A 21,236-nucleotide genomic window follows, 5' to 3' on the forward strand; every position below is an offset into this window, starting at 1 on the left:
CCCAGTTGAGTCTCATCACAGCAGCTTGATTAATTCATGCGCCCACATCTGAAGCGCAGCCAGGGCAGGAACCTGCACCACTTGGTTGGTGTGCTGGAGCAGTCCAGAATGACTCAGAAACAAAGCTTTCCCTTTTTGGAGTGCACTTCTGACACGGGCAAATGTACACAAAATTCCCATGCAGAAATTCTGCCAAGTGTCTGTGTCCCTGGAACACATAGAGCACACTTCAGGGTTGGTGTGATCCGTCATACCAGGTGGTGAAGTCTTGCATCGATTTAGACATTTTCATCCAACCCCCAAAAAAATCCCAATCAGGCAATGTGAAAATATATCCATCGTGCTGTATGTCAGTCATCTCATCTCACGCTGTGCCGCAGTGGGCATGACTGACGGCTACAGCTGTTTCGATTGTGTCTACATCCTCATTTGGTCCAATTGCCACAAAACAAAGGAGAAAAAACCGTGCCATTGTTCTATAAGCCTTTTACTGCAGTTGGTTTTTGAGCACTTTCTGTTTTCCGGGCTCACCGGAGATTATCCAGCTGCCGTGACTGACAGCTGGAACTGCAGAAGGCTGCAGAAGCATCAAGGGAAACCACAAAAGATCTAGCCAACTGCAGCTTCAAGGCTCATTAGTGTCTTTTTGTGACAAGGAATAAATATGGCACCTCTTTCTGGGATGAGTTGGAAAACTAAAACTGGCTCATTGGGTTTTGAGTATCATGGAAATACAGAGTGCTAATGAGGAAGAGTGAATAAAAAAGTAATGAACTTTAGTAAATATGGGAGTTACTATTTTGGTCTAATATAATGTATTTTTCGTTCTTTAGTCATTTCATTATGCTAATTTTCTTATGACAGAGGTGACTACACTTTTTGATTACGTTCATATTTTTTTGTGCAAAAACTGCTGTTTACTTCAATATTACATTTATTTCTGAGATGTGTGTTTATGTGAACAGTTGTGACACATCACCTTAATTTTTGGCTGGCCAAAAGAGTAAAAACTGTTGGCTTTATTACACCGGACAGAGAATAACAAGAGCATCAAACTGTGCACTTATTCAGGAAGCATTGCAAGATTGGGAGAAACTAAGACCTGTGTCAGATTACAGGCAGGAAGCTGGTGTTTCTCTACATTCCAACCTGCCAGCTGCAGCTTCATTTGCAGCAACCACCCATGCAGCTTTGCTTGGTTTTGGAGAATTATTTGCCGATCCTGCACGTGAAGTGTGACACACTGCTGGAGAAAGTTTGCAGTGCTTGGTGCATTGCAAACACATCGCGCCAGCTGAGAACTTTTGCAGGCACTTGACTCTGAACAGGCAGCCATAAATAAACATCAAGCCTGGTCAAATAAGTGCTTGATACTCCAGCTCCACTGGCAACAAAGAGGCAGCACATCTTCATCACAGTCAAACATCTCCACTGATGTTTTACTGTTAAATAATCCCAATCTAAAGACTCCCAGACAGGACAGTGTCTTTGCCTGTCACAGCCTCCCCTGTATAGTCTTTGATAATTGTGAGGGAGAACACCCCCCCCCCCCCCACCCCGCCCACACACACACACACACACACATACATACACACACAGGTATTCTGTAATTATACGTAAACCTGGTGAGAAATTAAGTCTTTCATCCCATCATTCCTTCCCTCTGTTAGATAGACGGTGCACGCCTTCCTCAGTGGCAGCCTTTTAGATAATTAGTGTATTTGAGTCGTGTCCCACATTTGCTAATCCAAAACGAGGGAATCCATAAGTGGAATGTGTTTTAACGAGAAATTTGAATTTATCGTCGCGGTGCTCACTTCAGTGTGCATGACAGACCCTTCAAACAGAAAATCAAAATAAGTCAATTTAGATTTATTGTATTTATTACATTTACGGAACTTCCATTTTTATGCTTCCAGGTCAGAAAGCTGACAGTACACCAAATCTTCTATTTGCTCTGCAGGAGAAAAGCAAATCAAACTGCTGAAGATGCACAATAATCATAATGATCACATGAGGCTAAATAGCATCGTGAGCAGCTCTGGTGTTTATTCCTTGTCTTTAAATGACAATATAAGATTGCCGTACAAGCTTGAGATGAACAATGCTGTCAGCACTCAACAACTGATGGCTCCGCTGCTCCATTTGCTACCACTGCTGTATCTAAGCGTGTCACTGCATTACAGAGAACTCCAGCCGGGATAAACAGGATGCTGTGTGAGTTCTACAAGGAGATCGGAGATCTTTAGCCAGAGTGAATGGAATAAAGACTAACAGATGCAAGGCTCGTCTTTCAAGGTCACAAGTGGTCCAGGTGAAGAGGGGCAGAGAGAAAGATTCACAATGATGATGCTCACTGTGTGTCAGGACTTAAACAGAGCAAAGAGCTCCTTTGGCAGGATCAGTCATCTGCATGGTGGAATAAATCTTTAGGAATGTGACCGTGCGGGTTGGACCCATACTTTCAGTCACATTACTGAACACTTTTTGAAGGCTTCTCTCTATGACCATTCCCACCAAAGGTGTCTGCAAAGCCGAATACATCTGCAAAATTTCTACTTTACAGAACAAACCGAGCTACTTCATGCATATTTACGATAACAAGCCTGCGGAACAGTGTAGTCAGGAAGACAGCGCACTGTATTTTCAGAGAAGCTGAGGTGCACACTCACAGGCCCGCTGCTTCGTGTTCCCAGATCCGTCCATGTGGAGCAGACGCGCCACAGAGGAAACATTTGGAGTGGCTCTCATTTCTACCCCAGAAGCCTGTTTTTTCCTTGCTGAGGTTCTGCCCACCCTCTCTGCTGAATAATGGAACACGTGCAACAAGGAGGATGGCCTTGTACTGGAAATAGATGCCATCACTCAAGCAGACACAGAAATGAGGGATGGGCGTACCTGTGCAGGTGACATCCAGTCGAAAAAAGAAATATGGCGTATATTTCTTTTTTCGACAGTGTTCCAGTTAATTTTGATATCACTCTCTGTTACCTCACACCTGCTACAAGCTTCAGTAACTCTGCTTCACTTTTTGTCAACCACTCACCAGCCTGGCTTGTTGGGGAAGGGGGGGCTGCTATGGTGTGTAGCATGTATCGCAGAAGGTTTTACGGTCAGGTTTTTCGACTAATCTCGTAACATTCCCATCAAATGTGTTTCCCATGAAACCCAAATTGTTTTTTTCTATCTCATAATATCAAAGCATGAGCCACGATTCCCCCTGGCTGGCCCCAGTATTTGGGGCAAAAGTGATGGCAGACGCGATGCAATGCACTACGATGCAACTTCTCAATAAAAATGCAATAAAAGTAATGCTGCAGGGAGTTATTTCCTTTTATAAAATCAATGATAATATCCCTGATATTCTGTTATTATTCATAACTACACTGGCTGTTACTGGGGAAATGCAGTGCAAGGGGGGGGGGGGGGGGGGGGGGGTGGGGGGCGGGGGGGGTGCAGCAGCGGTTGCAGGATTATGCAGTGGATTTTTTATGTTTATTATAAAGATAGAGATAAGTGAAGAGGTGGGCTCCTGGCATCAGTACTCTCTCTCTCTCTCTCTCTCTCTCTCTCTCTCTCTCTCTCTCTCTCTCTCTCCTCTCTCTCTCTCTTCAACTTAAGAGTTCAGAGAACAAATGGAGTCACAAAGGAGTTCAGTGCATCAGTGCATTCGCCGTACCATGTTTTAATAATCAGTCACGGCGCACGTTATCCCCGGTTTTCGGACTTGCGTGCGTGCGTGCGCCCGGCTCCAGGTCTCTCAGCTCTGCGCGGCTGCAGCGGCCGATGTGCTATTTTTAGACACAATGTTGCGGTGACGGCGGATTCAAGACTGGGGCTAAAACAGTGCAGATATGACAATCTGCTGCTTTGCACCGCCGCGATCTGCGCAGTCAGTCACAGGAGGGCAGCTTCATTGGGCAGACGCGATGCTCACCAGCAAAACACGACAACGCGCTGCAAACTTTTGCACCGGGAAACCCTCCGCACTTCTCAGCAGCAATATCGGCAACCTCAGGACCTGGCGTAGTTTTTGAGTTGTTGTTGTTATTATTTTTGCTTACAACACAGTTTTTTAGGGGGGATAAACTAGATGTTTATTTGCTGGAGGATAAAAGTGCGGAGGTCGTTTGTCGGGAGGGAGGAGCGCACTGGTTCCACCGTCCGTTCGCTTCTTGTCGATTGGGGACACGTTTTGACCGGCGCTTATGGGAATTAAGCACTCGTCCCGTTGCATGCTCCTCAGGAGGAAGATGGCGGAGTCCGAGAGCGGTGAGGTAAGTGCGAGACACCTTGGCACCTTTTGTCCCTCTGTCCGGCTCACCAAGTTGCAGTTACGACCCGGACCACGATGCATTTTGGGGAACAACTTGTGAAATGATGATCCTAAAAATACAATTGAATTTGAATTGATTTATGTGTGAAAAGAATGTTGGTGCGTGCATGAGCAACATGCGCTCTCCAAGGTGCTGCACCACCTTCAGTAGTCGGCGGCAGTCGGAAAAGCGCAGAGAAGGTGACGTTTCAACACCTGCAGGAGCGTCAGTGGCTCCTAGAACCAAAAGTAGAATCCACATTGTGCGGAGAGCAATTTGGGGTCCGGGTTTCTCTCTGAAAACCCACAATCTGTCGCCTTCCCATGAAGACGTCTCACCTGTCCCGACACATTCACATCCAGAGCATAACCACACTGATGGTGGAGATCTGCTGACTCATCTTTAGGTGGTGCTAGTGGAGATGAAGTGTAGCAGGAGGCCATCCTCTCTGGTCACCTGTGAGGTCAGCAGGTTCGTGATGCATTTGAGATGGATGAATGGACCTCAGCTCCTTTAGTTTAAAGGCATCTCATAAGTGCCATTATGGCACCAGCCCAAAGTAACATAGGACTTTATAGTTTTTACACTCCATAAGGCATGATGGTCTTTCTGAAAGCTCTGTCTGCACGAAGCCACTATAGGCTTTAAATCATAAATTCACTTTAAGGATGCCTATATTGATACAATAGTTGCCAGCGCCATTTCTCACTCTTTTAATTGCTGACTCTAAAATTGACGCTCCTAGAGGCAGTTGAGGGGTACTGTAACATTTAGAAACAGTCAGAATGAGCTATTTTCTTATGCTTTTCTTATTGTTAGTGCTCCCTCCTCAGGTCAGCATCAAAGATTATTGGTCTGTTTATTTTTGTTTGTTTTAAAATGTGCATCTATCATTCTTACACCCAAAGATTTGACAGTAAATGCAACACTGATGGTCCACAGTGGACACATACAGGTTGATTGTTTTGTATTTAAATGTAGCATAGATAATCACCGAGAGAACTGTAAAGCTAGTCCAACCGAAGATCTGCTGCGTTAATGAAGCTCATTTGCAAAAGAAAAAACGATTGTTTTCATGCGCTGCTTCCATTCTAAATGTGTGTGTTCATGAGATCAGCGTTATATGTTTGAGTAAAATTCAGGGGAGGAAAAAAAAGGAGCATATTTGTGCTGTGAAGATCATCCTGCTCTCTTGGATTTGCTGGAGAAAATTAATATAAAGGTGTTGGGATAGATAGTTTCAGTCTGAACCTTTCACCCCACACTTTATTTCTCACCTTCTTTCACAGGTTTAAACTTAAACTTAGAAGCAAAATGAAAATAATAGGTTTTGTAGAAGGGTCGTGGTAGCTCAGGCTTTAGGGCTGAGAAGCAATCGGTTCTCAGTTCAAGAGCGGACAAAAATAGGTGCTCTGGTAGTAGGGGGAGGCGACAAGACACCCTCAGAGTACTGCTAAGGTACTGTGCCTCCCATGCCTCCCATATGCAGCTGGAATACCCAATAATACTCTCCTCTTGACCCCAAAAGAGATAAAGCGGTCAAGAAAAAAAGGAAAATAGGTGTTATGATAAGAAAACAGCATTATAGTCAGTATTCACCATCACCATCACTGAAAGTCCAGATGCACCACTCTGTTGACTGCGTCTCTCTCATTTTTAGAGGAATAAGATTTGCTGTAAGAAAACATAAAACATGGTGGTATGGCAGACGGTATGGGATTCTCTCTCTCTTATACACACACTAGCACACACACACACACACACACACACACACACACACACACACACACACACACACACACACACACACACACGTGCAGCCATTACCACAAGGCCCCAGAGGTGATAATCATTACCTTCTGTGCAGAAGAGGCTCCTCATGTTCATCTCTGCCTTCTGACTAACACGCTGATCTGGTGTCAGTTTTCACTCTGCTCTCTCAGCCCGGCAAGACTCCATTCAACTCTGTGACCTCACCAAACTCCTTCTGACAGCTTAGAGCTTGCTGAGGCACCAGGACAGATGGAGATGGAGAAGGAATGCTAGATAAGCCCTCCTGCATCCCTGGCTGATGAACTTTAAAATGCCTCCATTGTTCCAAGGCAGATGCTAGGTTGCTATCTAGACCTTCTTGCTCCTGAAGGAATTGATTGGCTGTTTTCTATTTCCAGCAACACCAGCCACAACCTCAGCCCGTACGCATCATTCAGTCGCAGTCGGCCCAGCCCACCTCCTTGCCCAAACCCGTGCCTTCAGTTCAACATGCCGCGCGGCCTCCTCTACCCCCCCACACGCCTCATGCTGCAAGCCTGCCAATCTGCCCAGGCCGGGGCAAAATGGCCAAGTTCCTCAGCCCAGATGAGATGACATCACGAGACTACTACTTTGATTCTTACGCACACTTTGGTATCCATGAGGTAGAGTTTTAGACTTTATCACAGAGTTTTTCATGTTTAAATATTCTCATTAGGTTATGGATGCATTTTTTTGAGTGATTGTGTTGTTGATCAAATTAGCACATGAGCCCAGAAAATGACTATCATTATCCATAAGATAGTAAAAATCAGCAGTTGTGTTTATTTTTACTTAAAGTTTAGACTGTAATGTTCTAAAAACAGGACCAAAAGAGCAACTAAGGAACCTAATTTGTCAGCTATGTTTGCAATTCTATGAAGGGCAGAAACTCCTGAGTCAAACATGTCATTCCACATTCTATGGACTACACTATCTAGCTGGCATAAATTTCATGTGTCGCGTTGTTGCTCCAAAAGCTTTCAGGGTTTAAATCCTGTTTTTGTCCTCAGTTATCTTTTTTTCCAATATAAATAAAAGGCAGTGCTCCAAAATTTAGGGCCAATCTTAATTAGGCTCAAGTAGGCTGCAAAAAAAGAAGATAAGATAAGAGTCGTCCCATTTTTTGAAGTCACACTAACCTTATATCACAAAGCTTCAACAAAGCTTGACTACAAAGCTTGAAAGGTGCATCAGATGAATAATTTGAGCAGTTCTTACCATGCTAACCTGTGGTCATCTGTCTAATTTTATGACCGGTTGATGCCAAAGCTTGTGTAGATTTCCCTGGTGAGTTAGGTTACAGTTAGGCTCCAAAACTGATGAAACAATGCAAATCTGTAGCTTATACTCTTTAAATGTATATAATCGAAACACACCCCATCACAAACCATTAGCATTGTTTTGGTTTTAATCACAGTATTAGATCCTAACTACGGAGCCTTTAGCGTCCATAGTCATGGAGCCTCCTCCAAACATTTAATTCACTGCTGTGGTCTTTAAAGATGCTAAACAGGTTCACTGTGGAGCGATGATTAGAGGAGCATTTCTCTGGACCTTCAGGCTTGCTCATCCAGCAGTGCGGTTTTTGTGAGAACTGTGGTTAAAGTCACAGTCAGCTAATCCCATCAGAGGGATCTAACACAGGAATGAGAAAAGGTCTCACCTGGAATTCTAATATCTAATTCTAATATTGTGTAGCATCTCGCTCTCTAATGTGCAGTTCATTCAGGGGTCCTGATCTGTCACACATTGCTCTAATTACAAGAGACAAACAATTTTTGTTATCAGACTTATTTTGTGTACATTGTGGGACATTCGTCTTTATCCTAATGCATGCAGGAGACAAAAGAGAGGCTCAGGTTGGCTGAGCCCGCAGGCTGATGGGGTTTAGTTTGGATTTGCAACCAGAAATTGGAAGATAAAAGTACAATGAAATTTGTTTTCGACACGTGGCAGGCGAATTGTGGGGGTTAGCTGCATCAACGCTACTCTGATGATGCTTGTGATGTGCTGTACCAGGAGATGCTGAAGGACGAAGTGAGGACGCTCACATACAGGAACGCCATGTACCACAACAAGCACGTCTTCAAAGACAAGATTGTGCTGGACGTGGGGAGCGGGACGGGGATCCTGTCCATGTTCGCTGCTAAAGCAGGAGCAAAGCAGGTGTATGGGGTGAGTTTACTGTCAAGCTAGCTATCACTGTGCTGTAAGTTGAAGTTCTCAAGGGGCTCAGGACCTAGGAGAATTCCTCTACTTTGGTGCCCCACATATCTTTGCACAGGTCCAGACCATGCGGCCCGTCCTCACGTCTCTCTTTCTGTTAGCTAACACAGCTGCTCTTTTCTTTGAGCCCTCAACAGAACTTCATTCCAGCTTTTCTCAGTGCTGTACAGACAGATTTCACATGAGATGAAGATCCCTGGGATTGAGTTTCCATTTGATTGAAAAGCTTTTAGTCTTTGTCTTGTAGAAAATGAGGCCTGTGGAACTGCAGCAGCAGCAGCAGCAGCAGCACACAAACACCGGCCTTGTTATTTTGAAAACGATCGACTTTGCTCTAGTGCAGGGGCCCAAACCAGTCCACAACCCATCGAGGTTTTCTGTCCCACCAGGCAGAAGTGTTTCCTGGGAGGACTGGGTTCGACACCTCAAATTCAAAAGATCTGCTTGTGTATCCAAGTCTGGTCTTGCTCGCTCTGTATTCTGGCTCATCAGCGAACAGATGCATCCAAAATTATAACCAAAACAATAATTCTGTTATACTTTTCGTGAGTCATCAGCAAAGATAACTGTATCCCATGATTTACGCTCAACAAAAGGCCTAAATGGGCTTCGAAATCACTCCAAATGTTGCTGTAATGTGTTTTCCATATTCAGTCGAACAAAGGGTGACGACTGAGCATGCGAGCCGCGTGCCACACTCACTCATCCTCAGAGTCATCATCAGAGGGCGTATGGGAAAGAAATCTGCACGTGCATCTTTCAAAGTACTTGGCTGTCCGTATGAATGACAAAGACCTGAAGGAGGACGATGACAGTGACAGCGGTGAAATGTGCCTTAATGTCTGGTGCAAGATAGGAGATTGTGTAGAGATAAAGGACAGAGCATTGAGAATGTGTCAAAACTAAGGCCTGATCTGAGTCCCCAAACTGTGCAAATTAAAGTCCAGAACGAGAGAAAGAAAGTAAATGACAAGAGGGGACCCATAAAGACAAAAGAGCTAATCTTATCAGTCAAAAGGCATCAATATTAGAAGATTTGTCAGTGTTTGCTGGCTTTTTCTGGCAACTCAGTTGTTCCTGCTGTGTCTGCATCACATCAGAAGTCACAGAGATTATTTGGCTGTTATTTTGTTACTTATGACACTGTTGAGCAGGTGGTGCTCGAATGAAGAAACACTTAACGAATCTTCTGTTCTGATAACAGATATAATAAAGCTGATTACACGGCGACAGCTCTTTCTGCCTGCTGCGCGACGAGCACCAATAGGTGATCTGAAAGATGCGTGACTCGTTGCTGCATAGCAGCAATTTGGTTACAGGTGGCACAGAACTGATGAGCCATTGTGGTGTCGTTGACAGACTACACCTGGCTGCACTGCAGTAATCAGTGGAGCTGAATCCAGGCTAGCATCTTTGCTAACATTATAAGTAAATAAAAAAAGTTGTGCACCGAGGTTCAATGTCAGTCAAATGAGGAAACCAAGGCACAGCCAACAGGACAGGAACAACCACAAGTACAGAAGTGCATTTAATAGAATTTAAGTAGTTAACATGCAAAGCATGCAGCATGCAAACAACAGACTTACATTCAGATATTGTGGCTTATTATTTAGCATTTCAGAGAAGAAGAAAAAATTATTTGTCTTTGTTCACACTGTAGTACGTGGGCGCAGTTAGAAAATCATTCATGTCGTCCTTCTGGAGGAGACAAGAGCCTGGAGGGGCTTAGCAGGCTGACAGTGAGCCTTCCCGGCTGAGAATAAGTGAGAATATGTTGATTGTAGAGACACCTTGAGGCCCAAAGGACTTTCGCTTAACCCGGACCGTGATAGACACGTACCTAATGGCTGTGTGCTCCCGCAGCGACAAAAATGAGGAAATATTGTAAATGAACAGGCTGCTGTCAGCCCCCCCCTCATTTTAAAAGGTAAAGCCTTTTAAAACCTGACCACTCAAGCTGGTATTTGAACCAGCAGGAGGATGACCAGATGGACCTTTTTCAGAACAAATGAGCATTCACAGTTTGACTAGATTTAAAAAGGAAAGCACACGGTCAACTCAGATCAACGCCGTCAGACCACCTGCCACTGTAAAAAGGACAGTATGGACAAATTCTTCCTACTGTGTTATGCTCTGGCTGCTGTTTAAAAACAACGAGAGCCTGGACTTTATTGTGATGAACGAAGCGCCGTGTGATGCAGTAATGTTGTTAGAACAGGCACCCCGATAAATCACCTGCTGCTGGCGAGCGTGGCAGGGAGGACCAAACATGCCGCGCAAGCTCAGGCCACAGATGCAAAGAGAAGAAACAAGGCGAGAGATGCACCAGGGTCAAAGAGAATTCAGAAGAATTCAAAATAGTGATGAGACAGAGAGCTGGAGGTCCTGGCACTGCTCAGTGTCTCTTTGTGACTAATCCTCACTTTAATTAAGATGCTGCGTTCATGTCGATCACCTCTTGTGTTTTCAGGCTTACGAATCACCAAATGTTAAAATGAGTGATTCAAGCTAGAGTTTTGGGAAACAAATTTTCAAAAAAAGAACAGCTAAAATCAAACATCTTCATCGTAGAATCGACGTTGGTTCTCATCTGGTCCATATCTGACCTCTGGAGATGTATTTTTAAAACCTTTGAGTCTGTTTTAGGAATAACCAAGAAAAGATTTGAGTCCAGGTTGATGCTTTCCATTCCAGAGTGACTCGTGGTAGATGGTTATTTACATCAGGAGGGATAAGTAGCAAGTGGATCCATATAAAAGCAGCATGTTGAGGCTGTTTTGGCCCGTTTAGGCCCGGATTAGCCAAACAAATGTGTGTAGAAGCCACATGAGCTGCAGTGGAGTTTGCAGCCTGCTCAGCTTGCTAATATCACAAACAACATATTACTTTAAGACCACATTCTGGTCATAATACTACACTTATGTCTCTCATGGGTTCTTGCATTTGTGCTCATAATCAGTAATGAAGTGTAACTTTTTACAGCCCCGAGTTGTTTAATTGCTTGAAAATCTCAGCTTTGCCCCTGCTAACAGCCATAACCTAAAACATACCAAAGGCACCACGGTCATCCATCACAGGCCAGTTAATTTGTCCATACATCCCTCTCCTTCCAAGTGTCAGGTGGCAGGGGCAGCAGTTTGTGCAGGGACACCCAGACATTCCTCTCTCCAGACATTTCCCCGCACACTTCCAGGAGAATCCCAAGGCAATCCTATGCCAGCCGAGTAAGTCACTCCGACATGTCCGGGGTCTTTCCAGGGGTCTCCTCCATGCCTAGAACACCTCTCGATGAGGGTGGAAATGTAGATTGGTAAAAAAGGAGCCTATCACTTTCTTTACCACGATGGACCGATACAACAAAGGCATGGCTGTGGCCACTGCACCAATCCGACTCTTATCCTTCCCTAACTTACATATGAACAAGATCCCAAGATGCTTAAACTCAGTCACCTGAGGCAGGAGCTCGCACCTGACCTAGAGGGGTAAAACCCCATTTTCCAATGGCCTTGGCCTTGGCCTTGGCCTTGGACTTGGAGATGCTGATTCCTATCCCAGCTGCATCGCACACGGTTGTAAACTGCTCCAGTACATGCTGAAGTTCCTGGACTGAAGGAAGCAACGAACATTATCATCTGTGAAAAGCAGAGATGACCGGGACCCCCTCCAGCCCCTGGCTGCACCTAGAAATTATCTCCATAGCAATAATGAACAGAAACAGTGGCAAAGGGCAGCATGCACTTGGAACAGGTTGGACTTACTGCCGACAGTTAATTTGTTTATTCTATTTTTTCAGATCGAATGTTCCAGCATTGCCGAGTACTCTGAGAGGATCATCAAGTCTAACCACCTGGACAGTGGTAAGGGGTGGAGCCGGTCCTCCTCACTCCGTCCCACTAAAGCTGCAGTTGAGCAGCATCAGTTCAGCACTGAGAGGCACTTGAGGGGCCGGTGACCTGGTTAGCACCGGAGAAAGTGAAGGAGAGATACAGGAAGGAGGAGATGTGAGGAGACGAAAGCATAGCAATTATATTCTGTACAACCTCATTTGTATTAATTTGCTCAATCGTGACTCTAGATCTTCAGATTTAGTTCTGTACACCAGTAGATGCCCGATGATTCCTACTGAATCTGAGCAGGAATGAGTTTAAGTGAGGAGAGTTTACACGGTTGTGCAGATTTAATCATCTGTGAAGACCACTCAACCTTCCGTCTTCCTTCTTTTCTCTCTGCAGTGACTATTTTTTCCTTCAGTGCACGTGGGCTCTGAAACTCAGATGCACTGTTGTGTTAACGGGGAAAGAAAACTCCCTTTTCCCTTTTAGAATGTCAGTGTGAGACTTTATCTTCTCTGCATGGCACCAGGCTGTGCACAGTGTTGTCCTAATGCACGTTTCAATTTCTGACATTGCAAAAAAATACCTAAAAACTTGAACAGGACTGTATACCAGTTTTTGAGGTTTGCAAAAGTTCCCAACTGTGCACCAGCCTGATAAGAACAACATAAAACAACCCAGTCTATAGCGGGGTTTAATAGAAGGTTTAAATCTTTATTTAGTCCTTCCTATGAAAGTAAAATAAATGAATGAAACATCAGAACAGAAGAGTTCTACCACCAGAGGGGGATCTAGATGGCCAAACACAGGGAAACATCTGGCATTCAGCATTTAACGTCATGTCACATCTGGTGCAATTTGTTTGGAAACAATTCAAATATTAACATAGCTGCGGTACACTCTTAACCATAGCATTCGGTGCACGGCGCTTCAAACGGCGACTGCTTATGTGTTGCAGTTATCACCATCTTCAAAGGAAAGGTGGAGGAGACGGAGCTTCCTGTCGAAAAAGTGGACATCATCATCTCTGAGTGGATGGGCTACTGCCTGTTCTACGAGTCCATGCTCAACACCGTCATCTTTGCAAGGGACAAGTGGCTGGTATGATGTAGCCACACTGGCCCTGTATAGCACAGCATCAACCTGCAGCATTGATTGTAAAAATTGTAAAAATCATTAAGAAACTATTGAGCATTATTCTGGAACCCATGTGATCCATGAAATACATCAGTTCCGGCATTCAGATGGCCCATTAGCTTGTAAATTAGCTCTGTATGTGGCCGAAGGATGAAACGTTGGCAGCAAAGCGGCATTAAATCTTTCATAACCACGTCCTGAGTTGTTGTCCTTATCTGGTTTGTCAAACAGAAGCCTGGTGGACTCATGTTTCCGGACCGGGCCTCTCTGTACGTGGTGGCAATAGAGGACCGGCAGTACAAAGATTACAAGATACACTGTGAGTACAGCTGAGAGCACGCTTCAGTGGTTACTAGACGGGGGTTGTGTCCTCACCCTGAGCTGGGAATGGGAACGCTTCTCGCTCTTGCACTCAGAAAAAGGAAGGTAGGGTTCATACATTTGTGCAGAGGCGACACGAACGAGTTTGAGCCCGTCCTCGGGCAGAATGTCAGGGGCGGTAATTGACTTTACAGTATAAGCCACAAGGCGCTCCCCCTCTGCATCATCCCACTCTGATGGTGCCGGGAGGGATGTGGGTGAGATTGCCAACTGGTCATGAGACTTTAGAAGCCTGTGTGCAACCTGACTGACAAAAGGCCCACACGCAGAAGACTCCCACACACAGTCCCTCATGCTTCTGGGAGCCAATATGGCAGTCTAGTTACTCACTCTGATGTAGCACTGGTCCCAGGTCTGGCTCTGTCCTCTCTGCTGTCAGGTTGTGACACAGAGCATCGGGACAGTTGCACATTATGAAGGTAATTTTATCTGTTCAGCTGCAACCACAGTCACTCTGCTTCCATCTCTGTGTCTATATCTGGATCTTCACGTTCTTTCCCATCCCTTCTTCCTTCCTGTAAGAGCTCAGATTTCTCCTCTCCAGTCAAAATAACTTCATCTCTGTAATCCACACTCAGCTCTTAAGCAACCATTGCTGTTCCACTCTCGTACTTTAAACCGTGAAAGGCACATTTAAACCCATTGAAACATTGAGATGATTGTTTTGAAACCGGGATAAACATCAGAAATGCTTCAATGTGTGCCTCAGGAGACTCTGAACCGTACCAACAGCAGCTGTGAATGTGTGATTTTGGTGACCTGTCCAGGGTGTCTCTGCCTGTTTCCCAGTGGCTGCTGGGATGTGTGGCACACTCTGTGACCCAAGGTTGCAGTTTTCAGAAGATGGATGGATGGATGGATGGATGGATGGATGGATGGATGGATGGATGGATGGATGGATGGATGGATGGATGGATGGATGGATGGATGGATGGATGGATGGATGGATGATCTATGAACCACTTCAACCATAACACCGAAGTTCTCCTCTCAAGTACAACTTGTTCATATATCACTAACAGCATGGTACATGCTCATCAAGTGCCACTTCAGTACCTTAGATTGATTCATTTGGCCTCTTTTCAGCAGGTCTTTGTGCCTCTTCTGCTCTTTGGAGCTACTCTGGGCTGCACTTTATTGAGCGAGCAAACTGAAACACAAATACGACCCATGAGAAAATCCCCGGGGAAAGCAAGGAAGGGCTCATTATCGCCAGCTTCCTGACCCGTTCGAGTACCTCGCTGCTGTTTAGTTATGATAAAGATGTTTGCCTGTGCATTATCTTAAGGGGTTAAATGAATAATGCATGGTGCGTTGGTGCCAGATATCTCAGGCAGGAGAAGAAGCTCAAAGAGGCTCTGACTTGGAATTAATCCTGGGATACGCGGTGACTTTTAACTTCCGACACGGCTGCGCTGTGTTTGCCAGGGTGGGAGAACGTGTACGGCTTCGACATGACCTGCATCCGCAACGTGGCCATGAAGGAGCCGCTAGTGGATGTTGTGGACCCCAAACAGGTGGTGACCAACTCCTGCCTCATCAAGGTGAGATAATGAGTGTTTATGCTCTTCTTTGGCTGGAGATGATCCTTCCACGCCTGAACATCTGCTATTGGACGCCGTTAACGGAGCGTTATGTCATCGTGTTTTGTGATTTTGATCCAAACTGAAATATTTGTTCACTGTTGGATCATAGCCATTGACCTCAGAGTGCGAACGTTATATCTTCCGGTCATTAAATGAGCATGTCCCCTTATTTTGATGAGAGAAAAAAAAAAAAAACTACTGAAATGATCATGTACATTTATTGATCTTGTAATTTATCGAGTCAGCCTCATTTTTTCAGCCTCATTGACCAGACTTGAACTGAATGCAGGTTTTGAACCTTGGGAAAAGGTTACCCAAAAGCCTGAGGTCAGAGGATGATTTCAAAATGACCTCTTGTGTCCAGAAGGCCACAGATATGCCTTAAAAAGAGCGAAAGACAGTTCTTGATGTTCGGTGCTGTAAGCGCAGCAGGAAAAGTTGGAGATACTAGATAGGAAGAAAACCTTGAGAGAGGACAAAACACAGGTAGGAGACAGGAGGGGGACAGACACAGAAGATAGACGCTGGTTTCTCGGAAAGTTACGACCTTCTGGTAACTAATGCTGCATTTCCACTGATGGTATTTGCTCCACTTTGCTGCACTTGCTTTCGAAAGCCAGCATTAGGTTTGGGTAGTGTTTCAACTGCAAAAATAGTTCCTCATTGGACGCCACACAACCTATGCACTCAAACACACACTTTCTCTCTTAACCTGTTCCACTGTTAAGACTTTGCCATTAGTCTGAGCAGAAAGGAGAGAATATAGATCATAAAACATTTTTTTTGTATTACAGTCAAAATCCAGACACAGTACGATGTGAAAAATCTGTAACAAGACTTAACCGGAAATACACGAACAACTCACGTAAAAAAAGCAAAACTAAGATTATTTTTGTTCGTCAAGTGTTTTGTCGATACGTGTCACAACTCTAGCTGCAGCATTTTGGATCAGTTTGGAAGCTTCGCAAAGAATTGTTTAAATGTCCTAATAATAATGAATTACAATAGTCCAGCCTGGTGGTAACAAGTGTATGGACTAACATTTCAGCATCATGTTGGGTCAATAATTTCCGGATCTTTACAATGTTTTACAAGTGAAAAAGGGCACTTCTAGAGACTGTTTAAATATGTGAGTTAAAGGTTAGATCCTGGTCAGAAGTTCCTCGCAGAGACTGGAGGCTAACGAGAAACACTCGAGTAATAATGTGATCTACTATATTCCTGAGAAGTTCATGACAAAACACCATGACCTCAGTTTTGTCTGAATTAAAGAGAAGCAAATTTGAGGTCATCTAAGACTTTATGTCTTTAAGACAAGCCAGAAGCTTCACTAACTGCTCTGTCTCCTCTGGTTTGATGGATAGATATAGCTGATTGTCATGAACATGAGCTAACTGGTATCTATCAGATAAATGTAATCTAAACCAGTCTAGTGCTGTCCTTCTAATCCTAATGAGATGTCCCAGTCTCTGTAACTGGATGCTAAGATCAACCATATTAAAGCAGCAATGAGGTCCAGCAGAACCAGTATAGAAAGCAGTCCACGAGTCCTATTGGACACATTGCTGTTGTGTTTTGTTTTTGTTTTTGTTTTTTAAAAAAAGGCCAGTTTGAGTTTTCTGAAATCTGTCACTTACCAGGGATGTCAATCTTGTGGCCATTCTGAGCAGTGCACTGTCCACAATGAAGACTTTTTTGGAACCCTGAAGAAGCAGGTACTAAAAATTTGTGCCAGGGACCAGGGACCAGGTACTTTTTTGCATAAATATGAGTAGAGTAGAGCTGACAGCATAAGTGAAAACACAACAAAAGATTTACTAATTTCTGATAACATCTGAACATTTAAAAGAGGGAACTTGAAACGGACTAGAGATTGTTCATCATATCAGTGGTTCTACACACTTTTAACACGATTTGTTGAGGTCTGTCCTGTTTTTCTGTGATAAGTGATGATTGTACTCGGCATCGGGACATTAACGGTCATCCCAACCAACACTGTCCATTATAATCCCTAATGCAGATCACACTGATAACACCTACGTGCACATTGGCTGCAGCCTCCACGGACCAGCAAATGAAGTGTGACCTTGACACGCGTCTATCGCCCCGTCCCTCTGCACAGTGAGAGAGGGGGGCTCCGTGTCGTGCATGTCAATGGCAGCCAGTCTGGGCTGCGGCAACCTTAAGGCCAGCGTTGATCCGATGGATTAGATTATATATAGTATTTGATCATTACAGCCACAGTGTTGTTTATTTTTGGCTTTGATAATAACATTTAAATGCAGAAAACATAACCAGCAAAGGGATCAGTCATGAGTGTAATAAGGAAATAAAAATCTGAGCTCTGAGAATAACTGTGATAACTGTATACATGCTTCATCATCTTTGAATAGATTACTGAAGTGTTCACCCAGGACCTGCTGTTATTAAATCGGTGCAATAAAAACAACGGAGGGAAAGATTGATGATGATGATGATGATGATGATGTTGATGATGATGATGAAGTCTAATCCCGTGGAAAGCATTGAATTTAATGACCTGTACGCGGCCTCCAGACTTATTGCAGCACCTTTTCTGCATTATTGCTTTCTCAAACTTCTAACATTGTAGATGCGAGAGCAGTTGTTGGTTTAAAGACAGCACAAGGAACTTCAGAATATTTATTATCCTCAATATTTTAGCCTCCCGCTGCCAGTGAACATAAGCCTCATTCCTTCACATTGGAGCTGTGACACTTTTATCGGCGTCTGTAGAACAAGATCAGCACGCTTCTGCCTCCATGTTTGGTTCTAAGCGTGCGCTGAGATTCACGTGAGCCTCACCTGCCTCTTCCATTCGGTAATCAAAGCTAATTTGATGTGCTGGCACGACGCCTTTCCTCTGACAGTCGCCTACGATTCAACAGTGAGGTTTATTTCTGAATGCAGTCTTAGAGAGCCAATGTGGCTTCACAGGCTTTGTTCAATTGCACAAAGTGCTGATGGGCCTTTGTCTCTGCTACTTAAGTACACACAAGGCTGTTGATTAGGGATCTATGTTTATGTTGAGGACACTTTGACTATTTCATTTATTTGGAAATTTGAAGCACAGAAGCATAGTTGATATATATATATCAATATATATATATATATATATATATAGATATATAAAGATTTAAGGACTTGTCTGTGAAAGACTTCAACTCTGCTCCCTCTGACAGGAGGTGGACATCTACACAGTGAAGACGGAAGACCTGTCCTTTACCTCAGCATTCTGCCTGCAGATCCAGAGAAACGACTACATCCACGCGTTGGTCACCTATTTCCACATAGAGTTTACCAAGTGTCACAAGAAGACTGGCTTCTCCACTGGTCAGTTGCATCACTAGTGGCTGTTTTGCTAAAGATGGCATGATTTTGCCTTTTCTTTTCTTTCTTTTACTTTTAACATGTATGTCAGTGCATTGAAATACTAATATTTCCATTGAAGAACAAGAACAGTTTGATTAATGTCAGGATATTTCAACGTTGCTGCGTGACTGACCTCTAGTGGTGGATATGAATAATAGCAAATATGCACATTCTGTCCGCGGTTCTTCTATTGATTATCTGCAACAGTCTCAATCAAAGTCGTATGCCTTGTCAAGTCAGCACTGCCAATTGATTTCCAATAGAGTCTTGTAAGACATTTATCTGATGTAGATCATGAAGCTGAAAAGAAGAAATATAAACAGCATTGACATCACATGTACCAGATTAGACACAGCAGAAAGGAAGTGGTGATTGACTGACACCTTGTGAAGATTGAGCAGGGATTGCAGAGCAAAGGACGCAGTCATGCCCTTTCTTAGCTTTGACTTCACCCCATCATCTTCAGCTCGAGAGGAATTTGCTCTTTGCGCACTGCTTCCCAAAAAGAGACACAAACTTGGCTCTCTGCAGTACGTCCACTGTTTGACATTCACATCCCCCACTTTTAGCCTCGCGATGGAGTCATAGTGTGGGTCTGTCCTGTATTGGTCTGTTACAGTATTCTGCCACACTGTCCTCACGGCAGAGGAGGTGCTGCATGGCTAGAAGAAGATTTGTAAACCTTAAATAGGTGATGTGTTGAACTGCAGCCGAGAACATGAAGACTGTTTTTACAGACCAGAATTGTTGGGAAATTGCACAGTTTTAACATCTAAATAAGAGATGTTTGTGTATATGTGTGTGTGCGTGTGTGTACGTGTGTGTCCCAGCACCAGATGCTCCCTACACACACTGGAAGCAGACCGTGTTTTACTTGGAGGACTACTTGACAGTGCGGAGGGGAGAGGAGATCAGTGGAAGTATGGCCATGAAGCCCAATGAGAAAAACACTGTGAGTCTAACAAACAGTCGCTGAAGGCATTTGTGTCAAAGCTGAAGCAACGTTTATCCGCGATATTAGTTGTCGAGAGACAAATACGGTAAATATAGTGTTTTAGCGTTGCCAAATGTGTCAGGCTGTGCTGGATCAATAGCAGCAGAATGGCGGCTGTGCTCCTGTGACTTCTAAACAGAAACAGAGTGTATTGTTGACCTTGTCTGTCTCCCTCCTCTCCCCTGTGGGATGGAGGAGCGTGGGCTCCTAAATCGGCCGTCCTTATCAAACACCATCTTCTGCTCCTGGGTCAGATAAACAAAAGCTCACAACTTAGATCTGCTGTTTGTTCAGTGCTGGAGGAATATTGACCCCTTCTCCCTCTCTTCTTTCCTCCCTGTAGCGGGACTTGGATTTTACCTTCGAGCTGGATTTTAAAGGGCAGCTGTGCGAAGCAGCCATTGGCCACGACTACAAGATGCGCTAAGTCCAGCATGGGGGTGGGGGGCAACGTCTGGGACCGGCATTGAGGACCATCCCCTGCACAGCGGAGGGAGACAGAGCCACTCCTGCCACCTGTGAAAGAACACGGCAAAGACCAAGAAGAGGAGGTCCCACCAACGATAGATGAAGGCAGGAAGTAGTGAAACAGGAAGTGACGCTTGCTGTAAAACACTGAATGTAACAGACAAAAAAGAAACCAGGGACGCTGATGAATGTCACTGATTATCGCCACGTATACCTGAGTGTTGGTCTGTGTTTAGTTACATTTTTGCTTTCCTGGAACCTTTTGCTGAGATCTGGAGACAAACCCCCAGTTTATTTGGTTCTCTCATGGTTTTCCAGCCAATTTAAGATGTGAATCACGTCACGTTCTGTCTGATAGCACATGAGTTTCAACTGTATCTGTTTAGTAGTGTTGAAAAAGAGAATGCCAGGGACAAGCCTGTAACGTGAAAGGTAACGTGTGTTTGTGTGGCGTGCTCGTAGCTTCCTGTGACTGTGACGTAGAAGGTGTTGAAGCTTGTTCCTGTGTGATGTCCTTTTTCAGATGTGATGTCGTTTCCCCACCACTCCCTTCCTCCTCAAGGCCTTGACCAAGCTGAAGCGCATCTGTGTCCTTGAGGCGTCTTTCAGCTGTTACTGTACTGTGCTATATGACCTTTGATTTGATTTAAACGTGAGCCAAAGAGTTTCTTCACATCGGGACGTGCACGTTCAGCTGATCGTGGGTAGGCAAACTAGCCCTCTCAGAAAAGCGACATAAAAGAGATGTGAGCGTCGACAGGTTACGGGGTGCTGAATGCATCACAAACAGCACACTCGTGGCATAAAGGAGGATGCTGGTATCAATCCATCAACATAAAGGGCACCAGTCACTTTATGATGCAGAATCAATCAAATACAGCTGATTGTGGCTCGTTGGCTGCAATGCAGACTGGTACACATCAGCAACATTAAACCTTAAAGAATGTCGAGTGAGAATGTGGCTGCCCAAAATAACTCCTGAAATAACATGTCAGAAACGCTCAACGTTTAAAATATTTGATGTATTAGCGGCAAGTGTTATTAAATGTTGCATATATCACAGCAGCTGAATGAATAAAGCATTGTTCTTTAGACTGTCTCTGTTAAGGAA

General features: G+C 44.3%; 1 protein-coding gene across 7 annotated transcripts; it reads left to right on the top strand.

Annotated features, from left to right (window-relative positions):
- The first annotated feature begins 3,639 nt into the window (after positions 1–3,639).
- Positions 3,640–21,219, top strand: LOC130536305 (protein arginine N-methyltransferase 8-B). Of its 7 annotated transcripts, none has more exons than XM_057052157.1 (12): positions 3,640–4,277; positions 6,488–6,733; positions 8,130–8,285; positions 12,130–12,193; positions 13,128–13,270; positions 13,535–13,625; positions 15,116–15,231; positions 16,914–16,988; positions 18,474–18,624; positions 19,494–19,615; positions 19,853–19,906; positions 20,001–21,219. In XM_057052157.1, the coding sequence occupies exons 1-12, from the start codon at positions 4,209–4,211 to the stop codon at positions 20,082–20,084; spliced, it is 1,371 nt and encodes a 456-aa protein (XP_056908137.1). In that variant the 5' UTR covers positions 3,640–4,208; the 3' UTR covers positions 20,085–21,219. The 7 variants fall into 7 exon arrangements, with proteins under 7 accessions (XP_056908137.1, XP_056908138.1, XP_056908139.1 ...); XM_057052158.1 differs by having other exon boundaries at positions 3,644–4,277; positions 13,538–13,625; XM_057052159.1 differs by lacking the exon at positions 19,853–19,906 and having other exon boundaries at positions 3,645–4,277.
- The last annotated feature ends 17 nt before the right edge of the window (positions 21,220–21,236 follow it).

Source organism: Takifugu flavidus, chromosome 13 (genome assembly GCF_003711565.1).
Source record: "Takifugu flavidus isolate HTHZ2018 chromosome 13, ASM371156v2, whole genome shotgun sequence".
NCBI classification, from domain to species: domain Eukaryota; kingdom Metazoa; phylum Chordata; class Actinopteri; order Tetraodontiformes; family Tetraodontidae; genus Takifugu; species Takifugu flavidus.